At 40.0% G+C, this 16235-nt stretch overlaps 1 protein-coding gene across 1 annotated transcript in view; it reads left to right on the top strand.

Annotated features, from left to right (window-relative positions):
* Positions 1-4124, top strand: part of adamts6 (ADAM metallopeptidase with thrombospondin type 1 motif, 6) — a 74298-nt gene extending 70174 nt beyond the window's left edge. Inside the window, exons 23-24 of the mRNA XM_085358510.1 lie at positions 1356-1512; positions 4015-4124. Of these exons, the coding sequence (XP_085214636.1) occupies positions 1356-1512; positions 4015-4124 (267 nt within the window). The remainder of the gene's footprint in view (positions 1-1355; positions 1513-4014) is intronic.
* Positions 4125-16235: the final 12111 nt, after the last annotated feature.

Genomic DNA, 16235 nt, shown 5'->3' with positions numbered 1-16235 from the left:
ATCAGTGACACAAAAGAACCCAAAATAAAACAAAAAAACTTCAAGATGCCTCATGATTCATGTCTTCATGATTCAACAATAATAATAATAATTTTTAGCAATAAAACTCCAAACAATTTCAGTATTGCAGCAGAAACAGATGTGTTCCTGTTAGTCAAATGTTTTTGATTGCCCTTTAGATACAAGGCAGATTTTAAGATTTATTTCAGTATAACAACAAGAAAAAATTAGGAAAAAAAGTAAATTGACCAACTGGCTGAAATCCATTACAGCTGTCCTATTGCCCAAACCTATATCAAGCCACTCTAGGTGCCAGTATACCCTCTGCATTGATCGCTTTTTGCACCGCCTCATTCGCTCATTCGGAGGAAGCCGTTGCAGCATTCTCCTGAACAGTAGGTTTCCCCACTCAGATGATACTGCTAGGAAGAGAAGAAATCCAAACCTGAAGCAAAGACTGTTTAAATGTGTGTTTATTTCGGGGTTTTTTTTTTTTTTTTTTGCTGGCATATAATTCACGGGAATATAATAAAATGGAGTAAAAACTGACACAATCTTACACTGGTGTCTGCAACCTGTGCTAGGTTACAAAAATCGAGAGGTGCACAAGTGACTGAAGCGTTACAAATATGATGTGTCACAAAGGATGTGACATCAAGCTCAGCACACGTGGCAAGCATAAAAACAACAAACTTTGCTATCTTTCTCACATTTTTGTTTGGGAATGTCTTTCTTTATTTTGTTTTTTTGCAAATAAGATTTTTGATACAAATTATTATAAGCAAATAAATAAATGTAATAATAGTTAAATGTGGGGAAAAAAAGCTTGAAGAGAGCTTCACGTTTCTTTTTGTGATCATGAGCAGAATTACTAACCAGTCTAAACCCTTAATATACTTGTGCACAAAATATCCCTTGACAAGCAGTTTTCAAAAAAGATGTTGCAAAAGCCTTCAGAGGGTGAAGAAGAAATGAGCAGAGGGAAAGAAAAGGAAAACAAGACTCACAACAAGTATAAAGTTAAGAGAATGCCAAAAGGTAACCTTTTCAACCTCATTTGACCTGTTTGCTCAAATTTAGGAAAATGAATTCAGATTGAGGAAGGTGACTCTGGTTGGCTCTGTGTGCTCCCTCCCTTTGTGCCCCGGTGATTGTTTGATTGGATCAGGTCGTACAGTGTATGTGTGCATGTGCCGGGATTACTATGTGTGTGGAGGTCCATGAGGGAGCGCAGACTCCCTGCCTAGTATTCAGGGTCACAGAGAAAAGATGGTCCTCATTTAACTTGTTAAATTTACTGGCTAAATATGGTGTTGCGCTGACAGTGACTTTTGGTCTGGTGCTCTTTGTTTCAGTGTTCAGCACAGTGTGGTCTGGGCCAGCAGATGAGGACGGTACAGTGTCTGTCCTACACAGGACAGCCATCGAATGACTGCGTAGAGTCCCTCCGACCAGCCACCATGCAGCAGTGTGAGAGCAAGTGCGATGCCACCCCGATCTCCAGTGGTGATGGTGAGATGATGAAACATGCCATCGTGTCACAAGCAAGTTCAGTTAAGAACTTGCTTGTGCGAAAAGTTTACTTCTCGCAGTTTTCGTCACGGTCGAGAAGACAATTTCTGATCTGCAGTTTCTTTATAAGCAAAGGTTGATTGCTTTATGCTCATAGATATTGTGCTGTAGGTGCTCAGCTTTTACACAAAGCCCCACTTGAAAAGGTTATAAACTATCTCTATCTTCATCTTCACTGTTCTACTATGACCTAAACACAGTTGGATGACACGCTCTTCTACACTTTGCCAGCAACATTAATCTTTCCAGTGAGGTTGGCCCCTAGTCAAAGCGAAGCAGCTCAACCCTCCATATACACTTACACATGATGGATGGCTATTCAGATATGTAGAGAAGGGGCCTTCGATTAGCCTGAATGGAAAACGTGAGCAGCGTTTACAGGCTGGCTAATGGGATTAGCTGTAGGCTAATTGTTCCTTTACGGACAGCAGTGAGGCAATGTCTCGTTTCATTTGGCTCTGAGAAGGCAGGGGCCAAAGCCTAATAAGGGAAGACACTCTGATCATGATAAGGCATTTAGAGCACTGCCTGTCTGGCATCCAGCAAGCAGTCTGTGTGTGTATGTGTGTATCTGTGAGTGTGCATAGTAGGGATGGCAGCCAGCCCAGTTAGTGAACGAGGCCAGGATCTGTCTTAGTCTCTGCATCCAAGTATAGTTGCAGTTTTATTCTATTCAGACCTGAGGGAGATCCACAAGCTCTCATGTAGCAGTTTAGTCCAGTTTGTATATCTCATATGTTATCATTACATCGCTGTTTAATGACTTGCCTTCATTCTGAAAGTATTTAATAAATACACAACCTCTTCTGACCATCTATTTTAACCTATTTATCAAGTTTGCCTTTGCTGCAAAACAAAAGCTAGATGTATATGTGTTATTTCTATTAAATATAATGTTGCAAAGAAAAATGACTGTATATTATTAGTGTTGATGAGATATCATTTGAATTTTGATGTAGCACACATTTGGAGTCAGCATGTCAGCTATCACTGGATTTTCAATTCGGAAATACTTCAAATGATTGATAATATTGTTCCATGAGAACAAGATGTATATAAAAGATGCACAGTGCTGTGAAAAAGTATTTGCTTCTTTCCTGATTTCCTAGGTTTTTTTAATTTTATATATATATATATATATATATATATATATATATATATATTTGTTACACTTAAATGTTTTAGATCAGCAAACACATTTTAATATTAGTCAAAGATTACTTGTGAAAATGCAGTTTTGAAATAATGGTTTCCTCTATTAGGAGAAAATAGCCTACCTGGCCCTATATGAAAAAGTAATGGCTCCCTCTTGTTAAGTCATGAATTAACTGTGATTAACCACATTTTTTGGAAAGCTGAGTTCAATTTCACTAGCCACCGCCAGGCCTGATTACTGCCAGTCCTGCTGAATCAAGAAATCACTTAAAGAGAACCTGTCTGACAAAGTGAAGCAGATCTCTAAAAAATCTCTAGAAATAACACATCATTTCATGATCTAAGGAAACAGCTGAGAAACTAACATGCCATTGACATTTATCAGTTTGGACAGGGTTACAAAGCCATTTCTTAGGCTTTGGGACTCCAGTGAACCATGTTGAGTCATTATCCACAAATAGAGAAAACTTGGAGGGCAGGCCAGCTTACCTAAATATACTCTAATAGTGCATCAGCAACTCCAAGAGGTCACAGAAGAATCCAGAACAACATCTAACTGCAGGCCTCATTTGTCTCAGTCTAGGTCAGTCTTCATGATTCAACAATAAGAAAGAGAAAAATGGCATCCATTGGAGAATTTCAAGCCAAAAACCACCGCTGATAAAAAAAAAAAAAAAAACCCCACAAAGGCTCGTTTCACATTTGCCAAAAATATCTTGATGATTCTAAAGACTTTTGGCAAAATATTCTGTGGACTGACAAGACAAAAGTTGAAGAAAGTTTGAGTCCTGTTATATTTGGCACAGTCAAACATGGTGGTAGTAGTGTACTGGTCTGGGGCTGCTTTGCTGCTTCAGGGCCTGGATGAATTGCCGTAATTGATGGAACCATGAATTCTGCCAGAAAATCCTGAAGGAGAATGTCCAACCATCAGTTGACGACCTGAAACTTAAGCGCAATCGGGTTATCAAGCAAGATAGTAATCCAAAACACACCAGCTAAGCTAAGGGTGGCACAACCAGTTAATACGTTAATACAGTGCCATGTAGATAGATATATGTAATAGATATATTTATATATAGTCTAGGGAAATAGGGGTGGTTTTACTTAAAAGGTGACAATATGTAGATGATTGTGTTATGTTAGGTATAAAAACTTTCTCGTGTGTGTCTTTTTTTTAGTCAGCTCCTACGACGAGGAGTTTTCCTCTTAAACATAGCCAGACTAATAAAAGATATGTTTTCTTTTGCTGTCTTTATATCTGAGGTCTTTTCTGTCTCTCCACAGAATGCAAAGATGTAAACAAAGTGGCTTATTGCCCGCTGGTACTGAAGTTCAAGTTCTGCAGTCGAGCGTACTTCAGACAGATGTGCTGCAAGACTTGCCAGGGGCACTGACCCTTTGAATACAAGAGTGAGACAAGAAGATGGTCATAAAGGCAAGAAAGATGGAGGGATACAGTGCTTAAGAGGGTGAGAAGAAAACAGCAGACTGGAAAATGCATCCCGACTCTGAACCAGTGGAAGAATGAAAAAGTTGTCAATGTTGAAGACGGGAGAAAAGCGAGGATTTCCCTGTTTATCATACCCCATACTCCTGCCCTCTGTCGTGGTGGAATCTAAACCACTGCTCAGCCAATAATGCTGACACAAACATTATTTTTTTGTTTTTTACATTTTCACTTCTGTGAAGTGGAACTCGGAAGACTAACTGTTGGTGATGTTATCTTTTATTATAATAATAATTATTAATATCATTGTTAGTCTTCCTCAGTGTTTGTTTTTTTTACGAATCCAAAGTGCTGGACACATCGCTCGCAGAGGATGTACCCCGGAGATTAGAAAAGGGGGATGGGAGACTCCTGTCTTTGGGATGACTGTGATGGTGCTATTGGCAGAGCAGACTTCTGGCTTCGGTGCACTTTTTTCATGTAAATACCAATTTACTGCTCAAATGCAACAGAGAATCCCTGTTGGTGTACTGTATATTTATTGTACAATCCAAAACAGAGCTGATATATTGTCCTCTGATCATCTTTTCGCCAGATAGTAGCCTATTGTTATGGAAGGGAATGTAATGTGATTGAATTCATATTCAGTTTCTTTTTTGCTTGAGTGAAAATATTACATACTGTAACATATGTTAAACCCTTGTATACTGTAAGGATTTGTATATTATATACATATGTTAATCCAGGGCCAAAAAATACACCGTGGTTATTGGAGATTTTTAAATCTTTTTTTTCCCCCAGCTGGGTGCCTTAGTTCTTAACAGTCAGGTAAAAGTTCACCCAAAATCACCAAAGTCATCTTTTCAAATGGTGCCTACGCCACATGAAAAATTAGTGACCAGACCTTTGCTAGCATCTTACTCAGTTTAGTATTAAAGGATTTATAGGTTTTGTTCATCTGAGTCAAAGTGCAGTCACCATTACATACTCTCTTTAAGGATCTTTTTGAGGTAAACTAATAGACCCGCAGTTTGCAAAATGGCCTTCTTACCAATGATTACATGAAAAGATTGATATATGAGGTCTGGGCAAGACGATCGTTAGCTCAGGCCTCAGTCACAGTTTAATACTGGCAACACAAATAGGGTGATCCTCAGCAAAGGTCCCTGTGATTGCTTTAGTTATTAGCAGATTGCCACCTTGGTCACCTGTAGTTTGCATGAAAGATGCCAACTTATCTGCAGACATTTATTTCTTGAGCTTTAATGACATTTTAATTAATTATTTGCTTTTAAAGAATAAGTTGTGTCTTACTGCTGCAACCTACATATTTTGGAATGTGTAACTTTTACTTTGAAAGCATATGTTTAGGTTACACTTACCATTTCACTACTGCTTGGTAAGTCCGCTTCTTCCATGCAAAAAACAGCTGAAAATGTCAGTGTCCAAAGCAATTTCAGAGAATTTTTCTGTCCAGCACCCTTGCAGCGACCAATTTATGCTAGTGACTGCCAGCAACCTCCAGCAATCAGTTGCCAAACAGTTGTAAAATACACATGGGGGTTGGCAGGAGGTCATTAACTGGTCTGCACACTAGTGTGCACAGCTGTTTGACTAAGACCTTAGGAAAAGTGGAGGGAAAATGCTGACTAGCTAGGGTGACATGAATCAACCTATTAGCACATCTAAAGCTCACCAATTTACAATTAACATTTAATGTAAAAAAAAAAAAAAAGGATGATTAAAAGTCACCATTTAAATGTAAATTAGGACATAAATCAGTAAGTGTTTATAATGTTGCTTTTGTCTTTAGTACAAAACCAGCTCCATATAAATGTCGTATGAAGACCAGTTCAGCAACAGTTTGCAACAGCTAATATGTCTGTTTAATTTAGCTCTGTGATCTTTAAATAAGCAGTACTGTATCTGCTTGAAGCCACCAATGCAAGCAAAGACTTAATTTGAAGATTTGGTTGTCAATATTGTTGAACACTTCTGGCTTTATGGGAGGTTAATCACAGGCTGCCTGACTTGTGAAGCTGATGCTTTAAGGGGGACTAATGAACTAAATGTAGCCTACCCATTCATTCTCATCAAAGATGCCCACTGGCACATAATAAAACCAACTAGGCATTTTGGAGCTGGTCATGTACATCAGAAACTGAAACTGAAAAACACACTTTTAAAAATTGTTCTAATGAACCCCCCCCCCCCCCCCCCCCCCCCAAAAAAAAAAAAAAATGTGATATGGGACAAAATAAGAAGGCATCTCTCCAACCTTCCAGCCTTTTAGACTAAGCTAACGTGTGGGATCATTCACAAGGAAGTGAACAGGCCTGTTTCACAAATATTGAGATATTCCTGTTAAATATACATGCAAACACCACTTTTGTTACCAGGCTATGTCAGCTGGCTTCACTCTGCTACTCACAGACTCCACACTCTGCCTCCTACCCCCATCATGTTCATCATCATCATCATCATCATCACCTTTGTCCCATAAATGAATAAAAAAAACAAAACAAAAACAGCATACTCAGTGGTGCTTGCCCTGCTCTTGTACTTTTTTTATTTTTTAATTTCCAAGAAATACTGTGTTTACCTCTCTTTCCTCCTGCTATGCTTCGAGGCTTCCGGCCTTCCCAGGCTTCTGGTGCTATCAAGTGGGTGCTTCCATTCAAACCCGTTCCAGTGTGCTAATAAGAAAAGAAAAGTGAGGCTGGATCCAAACAGTATGAAAAAAAAAATATATATACTTGTCAAAATTTCTGTTGATTTAATGCTGGTCATGTTATCGTTTAGTTTGTATCTGTCTATACCTCACACTGGGAATTTTCATTGTCAACTGTGTATTGTTGCTTGTGCAGCCAACAAAACAGTCACCCCCCCGGACGAAAGCGATCACTTCACCCAGGTGACGTTTGGGTTGTGAAAGGGGAACAGCAATTAAAGTGAGTGTGTAAGGATCTTGTCAGAGCTGTTAAAACCGACGTTCTAATTTTGCTGCTGCTACGTTTTTTGTTTTGTTTTGTTTTGTAGCCACCTTCAGAATGACAGTGCTGAGCAGATTTTGTTGGAAAGGATGGTGGATGCTGCATTCAAAGACAGCAGAATTCAAACTGCTTGAACTGACTCATCTACTGGCTGTGGGATTAAGAAGCTCCATTTAGAAAAAGAAAAGACAACTTAATCAAACTGGTACTCGTTGCTGTGAACTTGGATGTTTGAATGTCACATTGCTTCAAAACGTATCTGAAGTGCAAGCGAAATGAAAAGCATCATGTGATTAGCTGCATATATTTTGTATTCAGTATTATTGTTGGTACACTGTTACTAATTTTTTTTTCAAATGTAAATTATATGCTAATTTATTGCATTGTCACTTGTACATTGATTTCACTGCATGCAAACTGAAATTTAGCATAGTGAAAAAAATGCCATGATACGGCCCTTCACCAACTTTTTTTTTTTAAGTAGATAAATGAATAAAAAGAGCAGCTTTTAAACAGAATCCTCTGTTAACACATTCATTTTTACTATGCTTGTCAAAACATATTAGAGCGTGCAACCTTAAACTTGCATGGCAAGGTTATTTCCATCATTAACTGGGTTTTGCTCAGGTTCAGTGGTTTGGAGACAAAGAGGTGGAGCTGAGATAGTTTAGATGTGCAGCGGCAGGATGGTGGCTATATTAGACAAAGGATGTTGAACATGGAGCTGCTAGGCAGGAGATAAAGTAATTCAGTTTTATTTATATAGCGCCAAATCACAACAGTCGCCTCAGAGAATTGGAATCAACATTATTTATTTGTATAAATGTTAATAGCCATCCTCAAACTAAGCATTTAGTCTTTTTATTTATTGTATTATTATTATTTATATATTATATTTATTTTATTATGTTATATATTTTATCTTTATCGTTTCTTCTCTAACCCTGTGTTTTAGAGAAAAGTCAAAAAGGAACTTTTACTGGGGAAAAACAATTAATGTATTAATGTTCATCAGAATGTGTTTTTTTTCTGCCAGCTTATTATCAATACTTGTGAAGAGAATCCCACACTGGAACAGCATGGAGTTGGAGTTATATGTTAGGGTTAAGGATTGCAATACCTCAGCAGTGATTCCTGTGAGAAGGAAACACTCAGGATGAAATATGGTGCCAGGGTGGATGCCCCACTCACAGGGTTTAAGAGATGTATACTCTTTTTTTAAATTCAACTCTTGGAACATCCTTAGAGTGAGAACGGCTGATGGTGTTACACCAGGATATTGGTTACCAGCTTTAAAGAAGTGCATTGATTTGCTGCCTCAGTTTAGGGTGACCATATCAAAGAAGGGACTTTTGTTCTGATCCACCTTACTCGAAATCCCCAGCCACATCATTATCTGAGATTCAAGGATAAGACTTTGTTTGAGCAGCGTCAAACAACTTGCCAAACATTTTTGTTGATATAGTTTTATTATTGGACTTTACGTTCTCTTATCCCCATCAGAAAGTGTCTAGGTCCACTCGTAGGAAGCTCTGAGATTTCCACTCTCCCTGGTAATTAATTCCAAATAAACAGTAACTAGCCCACTTGGCTGGGAAACACAGCCATCTCTGTCTAATCCAGTGTCCAATTACTGGGGGAGACAGATGGCCTGTTTGGTTTAATGTAACCAGTTTAGAATACCTGTATGTCTGGCCCAGCTTCTGTCTCTTACACTGGCCCTTCTGCAGGGGTCTGTGATTACATTAGCCCCAACCTGTGGAGCTTAAGGTGACAAGGAGAGAGAGAAAAATAAGAAGCTGAGGGATCGTGTATCTGCAGATGACCTGACAGCCATGAGGTGACTGCCTTACATGAAACATTTACACCTGATTATGTGAGCACATACGTCCATGAGAGCTTGCTGTAGACTCAACACACAAACAGAAAGAAACAGAAGCCAAACAGAAGCCATCCACTGGATACTGTGAATGTACACATGGACAAGAAGGCTCCAGGCAATGAAAGCAAGATTTACTGGTATTTACCTTTCTTGGTTTCAGGGCTGCAGGTCTTAAGTCTCGTGAGTTCAGGCCTTAGAATCCCACCAATCCATTGAGCTGACTTATTTGTCTGGGATGGTGACATGAAAAAGTAGTTTCTTGGTTGACTGGGAGGACTAACAATAGGCCATTCAACAATAGCTACAACTGCACTTTTAACTAATCAAATATAACTTAAAAAAATAAATTATGTGATTTTCTCTTAAATGTTAGTTTAAAAGAACAGGTTTTAGCTCTCCTGTGTTTGTGCAACATTTCAGGATACCAGTGTGCAACATCTCAACTGATTTTTTGATTTCCAATTCAACTGTAATACAGCAGGAGAAGAACCAAGCAAGGGGCAGCTTCCAGGATTAAAAAACAAAGCCAAAGCAGAAGTTCCACAAACTGCAGTTCAGTTGCTATAATGTCTCCAGAAACTGGCTTCAAAAGCAGCTTGGTTGGTTGGTTTTTGGGGTATGCAACCAATACAGACGTGTAGCATGACAGTGATGATGCTATGCATAGTTAGTGGAGGGGATAGAAACAGCAGAGTCCAGCATGAAGGTAAAAAATCTTTTTTTAAAAAGCTAATCGCTCAACTGCACAAACACAAACAAGAGTACCCCACCTAGCACTTCATTGCATGCTCACAACTAGTTATAACATGAAGACTACAGGAAAGAAAAGTGTAATCTTTTTACCGTTATATGTTACCTTTAATAGTTAAGGAGATAAAATTAGTCTCTCTGACTTGCAGGGAGACACTTGAATGGAGGAGTGATAGTGTGATTCCCAGTACATTGGCTTAGTAAGACTAGGAGCTAGCAGGCTACTTATGATAAGAGGTGTGGAGAGGACGAGGATCAGATTTCTCTAGCAAACTCCTGACAATGAAAGAAGCCATTGCTGTGTTTTATCAGCAACACAATATCTTACAAGCTATGACAAAACAAAGCTGTGCAAAGATACACCAGTGATAAGACACCAACAATTCCCAGGTTGAGAACTCAGGCTCGACTACATGCTGGAATTCCTCCGAGAGTTTTCTGCTGTGTGTCCGACTTAACAATCTGCCACCCCTTGAAGTTTAAAACCCCAAATACCTGTGGATTTACTCTTGCCTGTGGTCCTGTGGCCCTGTCATACCTCTGTTTGTGTGCCCATTCTCCAGCTGAGAGGTGTGAGGATTAGCATAGTGATGAATAACATAGAGTAGCACTGTAAAGGTTTATCTTAATCAGAAGAGCTGTGCCACTGCAGTATGTGCGATGAGTGCTTGAAGTGTTTTGGACACTCTTCCATTTGAACGCAGTGCAGCAGGACAAACAGCTCCAGATGGTGTGGCTGGAGACACTACATGCGTGGATCCAGGGGGTCTGACAGGCAGGAATGCTGGCCTGGGATGGGAAGGTCATGGCTTCAGCACCTGCTATCTACTGGGCTCTGTCCTGTTAAGCCCTGCTGCTTTTTCCCACAGCTGAGGCCCAGACTGAACTGCCATGGGTGAGATCAAAGGCCTGAGGGCCACTAGTTTCATAGGAGAAGGCAACAGTCATGCTATCACATACACCAGGACAATGTGCTTTTCTTCACACCTTTCTCAGTGGACTAAACACACTAATGTGTATATGGATGCCATACTGTTATATTTCAGCAGGGCAGTGTTTGTGAATGAACTAAAATATGGCACATTGAAATGTATTTGTATACACCACGGGAAGCCTAGAACGGAGTTGTTACTGGCGGGTTGTGCAGCAGAATGTGGCTAATGATGTGGCTATTTTTATTTTGGTGGAAAATGGAAAAAAAGAGGAAAACTTTAGTGGAAGCTCTTCTCATCTAGAAGAACACTGCTGTATTAAACCAAAGTCTCACAACTAGGCAGCTGTTTTAGTAGAACCTCCAATCTGTTGTTTGGGAACATATTAAAGCCTTTATCTAAATGATTGAGTGAAATAAAGTTTCCAGGTCATAAAAAGTAAACTGTCATTTAAAAACATCTTAAATAATGTAAAAATCATATTTTTCCAGCTACTGACTTTCACAGTCATGTGAAAAAGAGGAAAGAACCAGCTTTAGCAGCAATACTTGAAGTAATTCCCCAAAGTTTGATTCTGTTCATCTGGTTGTAGCGTTTTCAGTGGGAGAAACGTTTCATCACTCATCCAAGTGACTTCTTCAGTCTCAGCTGACTGCAGGTTTCCCCAATCTTATAAACAGTACATTGCATAATGACTGACACTAGCACCACTGAAGGAACAATGGGCTGGGAGGTCAGTTCGTTGATCATTAATATGCAAATTCTCATGACCATTGATTAACAACCACTGATCAAAGCTCATTGATCAAAGACCACTGATGAATGGCCATGAGTACCATTCACAGAGAGTTGGAGAATGGCTGCAATCACAGCATTGTAAGATGGCAAAAGATGTACCCTTAGGCCCTCTCTTCGATTCAGAAATGGTCTTTCCCTTTTCACATAAATGGCCTCCTTGACTCCGCGCTCAAATCCTCCTGTACACTATGTTACTCTGTTTGTGTTGGGGGACCCGGTCCTTAGGGTGGACCAATCTGTGGCGCAGCGTGTTTTGGGGTTTAAAAGCCACAGAGACTCGGTGTTTAGAAAAAATGTGTCTCAGCTGTTCCAATACTCCTGACACGTACGGGATCACTACGGGTTTTCTCTTAGGCAGCGGTTGTCCTTCTCTCCTGGATCAGCTGGAGCTTTCTTTAGGCGCCTTTCCAGCTTTGACAAAAGTCCAGCTGGGATAACCACATCTACTCAGGGCCTTCTTGATGTGATGTTCTTCTGCTTCCCTGGCCGCCGTGTCAGTGGGGATGGTGTTCGCTCTCTCTTGTAGCGTCCTGATGACACCCAGTTTATGCTCCAGTGGATGACGAGAGTCAAATTTTAAATACTGATCTTTATGTGTAGGTTTACTATACACATCAGCTTTTAGATGTCCCCCACTACTGATGGAAATCTCACAGTCTATGAAGGCTAACCTTCCACTTTTCATATCCTCCCTGGTGTATTTGATGTATCGGTCCACCGAATTAATGTGATCCGTGAATTGTGGTACGTCCTGAGATTTGATTTTCACCCAGGTGTCATCCACATACCTGAACCAATGACTTGGTGTTGTTCCAGGGTAGGATAGCAAAGCCCTCTTTTCCACTTCTTCCATGTACAAATTGTCCACGATGGGTGAAACTGGGAAACCCATGGCACACCCATGTTTCTGCCTGTAGTAATGACCCTTGTATGTGAAATAGGTGGAATTAAGACACAGTTCCAAAAGCAAACACACTTGGTCGGTGCTGAGAGTGGTCCTGTTGCTGAGGCTGGGGTCATCCTGTAATCTCTTACGGACTACCTCCAACGCTTCCGTGACTGGGATGCAAGTGAAGAAAGATGTAACATCGTACGAGAACATGGTTTCATCTGCCTCCATAATGACATCTCTCACCTTCTCGACAAAAGCCAAGGTGTTCTGGATGTGATATTCAGAGCTGCCCACCAACAGGTTGAGGATCGGAGCCAGAAACTTAGAGATGTTAGAGGTGACTGAATTGATCATGCAGACAATTGGTCTTAAAGGTGCACCCTGTTTATGTATCTTCGGTAAACCATACAGACTTGGTGTAGATTCCCCTGGGTATAGCCTGTAGTATTAGGTCCGGTCTTGTTCTAACTGCTTCAGACAGTCTATCACGGTCTTGTTTCAGGGGCTCATAAGTATTTTCGTCACTGAGCAGTGACATAATTTTCTCGTGATAGTCTTTCTGGTTTAGCAAAACCCTGCGCCTACCCTTGTCTGCTGGAAGGATGATAATGTTGTTGTCATTGCTAAATGATGTGAGTGCCTTCCTCTTCTCCATACTCATGTTGGATGCTGGGGGCTTCGTATTGCTGAGACAGGCTGAAACTTTCGTCCGTAGTTGCTCTGCTTCCATGTCTGCAATGTTGTTGTTTCGAATTGCTGTTTTTGTGGCTGTGATCAGTTCCACTAGCGGGATTTGTCTCTCACCGCCAAATTCAACCCTTTAGCAAGGATGTTTTTCTCTGCTTGGTCGAGCTGTCTGTCAGACAAATTCTTCACCCACTTGTCCACTGACCTCCCAGCCCATTGTTCCTTCAGTGGTGCTAGTTTCAGTCATTATGCAAATGTACTGTTTATAAGATTGGGGAAACCTGCAGTCAGCTGAGACTGAAGAAGTCACTTGGATGAGTGATGAAACGTTTCTCCCACTGAAAATGCTACGCCCGGATGACCAGAATCAAACTTTGGGGATTTACTTACCTGGATGATTGAGCATGCATCAAGATATTTTGGCCCACCGTTCTTTACACCATTGCGTCAGTTCACTGAGGTTTGCGGAGATGCGTTTATGGACCTCAGATCCTTTGAAGCTCTACTGCAACACCTTGAGTCTTTTATTTTTCATTTTTTGTGTAGATTTGCTGCTGTGTTTGGGATCACTGTCCATTCCAGTTTTACGACCCAGTTTTAACCCAGCTTTAGCTGTCAGGTAGGTGCCCTCACATTTGACTCCAGAATGCTTTGGTATACAGAGGAGCTCATGATGGACTCAATGACTGCAAGATGCCCAGGTCATGTGGCTGCAAAAAAAAAAAAACCTAACTCATTACCCTTTCACCACTGTGCATTACATTAGGTATGAGGTATTTGTATACATATGCTGTGTTCCCTTTTCACCAAATGCGGTGATATGCATTATGGTCAAAGGTCTCTGCTTCAGTTTCATCTGTCCATTATTCCAGAAGGCATGTGATTCATTCAGCTGTGCTACCTTCTTTTTTTAGAAGAGGCCGTCTCTTAGTAATCTTTCTAAACAAGCCATAGTTGTTCAGTCTTTTTTCTAATTGTACTGTAATGAATTTCAGTGTTCAACATGCTAACTGAGGCCTGTAGAGTCTGAATGTAGCTTTTGGGTTGAACTTCTCAGATTCATGCATCTGAATGCTCCACAGCAGCAAACTGCCAAAACATCTGCTTTTATAGCAGATGCTATTATACATGCTGAAAATCAGTTATTCAAGGGTATTTCATAAGCAGCACCTTTTAATTAATTTGGAAACAGTAAGTGTTTACTTAGCCTTTCACAGAACTGCACATAGTCTAATGTTTCAATCTGGAGTGGCAATAAGATAATCTCTAGCTTATTCTGCTGAAAAAACATGTTAGTGTAAGTTATAGAAAGTAAATATAAATATATACAATTTTACTACAATAATACCACCACATAGCTTAAAGTGACATAAACTCTAACTTGCATGTATCGACTTACATCTTTTCCTATTTTGACCGGCTCTACTGGGATCACAGGTGGGGCATTCAGCATCTTTGCCATTATAGAATTCTCCCAGAGATTTCTACGGTATTAAGGATTCTTTAATTGGAATCTTTCTCTCTTCATCATCAAAACCAAATCAAAAACAGGGCTAGAAGACTCAGATTTTTGAAAATTTAAAGGGTTACCAAGCGATATCCTAGTAGCAGCGCCATAGTGCTGTTTTACTACTCCCTGTTTTCAGAAAGCTAAATCAGAATCAGAAACTTTATTGTCATTGTCATGAGAACAACGAAATTAAGAATGGTCCCCGATCATTGCATCATCCCTAGCAATATCAAATAAACTGTCAATTTTGTCTTTCTCCAAAAGCAGTGTGTACTGTTTTACCAGCTGGGTTGTCTTTAAAGGATACGGCTTTGTTACATTACTGTCCTCTGTCAGCAGGACAGACAGCAGGTAAGTGGATTATATGTTTAAGCAATCAATAGCCAATCACTTAGGCCAGTGGAATAAAGCCAAGAGCCCTTGCTTGGTTGTGGATGGGGCTGAATAATTTTGTGTGTGTGTGTGTGTGTGTGTGTGTGTGTGTGTGTGTGTGTGTGTGTGTGTGTGTGTGTGTGTGTGTGTGTGTGTGTGCTGTTGAACTGCGTACTCTATATGCAGCACGCTTAAGGACATCCTCACTTCAGGACATTATGAAATCCATCAGGAGTCAATGATGTTGTGATTCATCCTTTTCTGCTCCAGCTGTCTACATCTAATAAATGAGAGTAAAGCTAATGAGAACAAATGAGGAGGCAGTGCAGAAAACTACAAGGCCATTCAGTTGCATTGTAATGCTGCTTCTGTCTCTGTTTTGCATGTCCTTCACTGCTACAGTAAAAGGTGAATCTCTTTGTAATACATGGACATGTTGAGGACATCCAGTCAAGGCACGCCAAGCGTTTGACAGCTCCAGTAATGTGAAACCTTTTAAAGATCTATTCTTTTAGTAGCCTGTAATTGTAATTAATTTATGAGGTAACAAAATGTCTTCTGGAGGAAAAAGTCATCCTGTTTAATAGTGTCTGTAATTTCGCCGCTCTCTCGTTACAGTGAAAAAGTGGCTGTAAAGATGAAATGGTCTGCTTGAAAGCAATTCAATTAAGTGAAAAAGAGATTCATCAGTAAGTTGTAATAATAAGAGAACAGAAGTCCATTACCACCCTTGTTCTTGTCTTTAAGATGGTAAAAAAAAAAAAGGACAAGTCACACCTACGAACAAAATTGTGCAGATAACACAATTTTCATAAAACTACTGCAGCTATCATAACTTTCAGTTGCAGAAGGAAATATTTGGATTTGCAGTATTCTATGAGGTTCTGTGAGCCACTGTAAACTTTTGGAGGTCTAAATCATAATTGGTGATGACTCCAAACCCAACCCAAACTCTAACCCTAGGCAATCAGAATGTATAATTTCTGATTTTATTAAATTGTTCTCCAGTGTCCTGGCCATCAGAAACCACAACAAGACATACAACAAGTTGGGAAACATACTACACATAGTCATGGCACAAAAGTGATTACACTTCATTTAGGTAATGTAACACAGCAACCAAATAAGCACTGAACTCAACAGAGCAGTATGTGTCAGAAGTAACAACAGCAGTACCGTGTGATTTTTGTAAAAGTCACAGTGAGATATAGATGAAGGACAACCTGTCTGAGCTTGTAACTT

This window comes from Diplotaxodon limnothrissa, linkage group LG7 (assembly GCF_057381915.1).
Source record: "Diplotaxodon limnothrissa isolate DT_005_m linkage group LG7, D_limnothrissa_male_GT1.1, whole genome shotgun sequence".
Lineage (NCBI taxonomy): Eukaryota > Metazoa > Chordata > Actinopteri > Cichliformes > Cichlidae > Diplotaxodon > Diplotaxodon limnothrissa.
The sequence above is the reverse complement of the archived record's forward strand: the minus strand, read 5'-3'. Positions and strand labels throughout refer to the sequence as shown.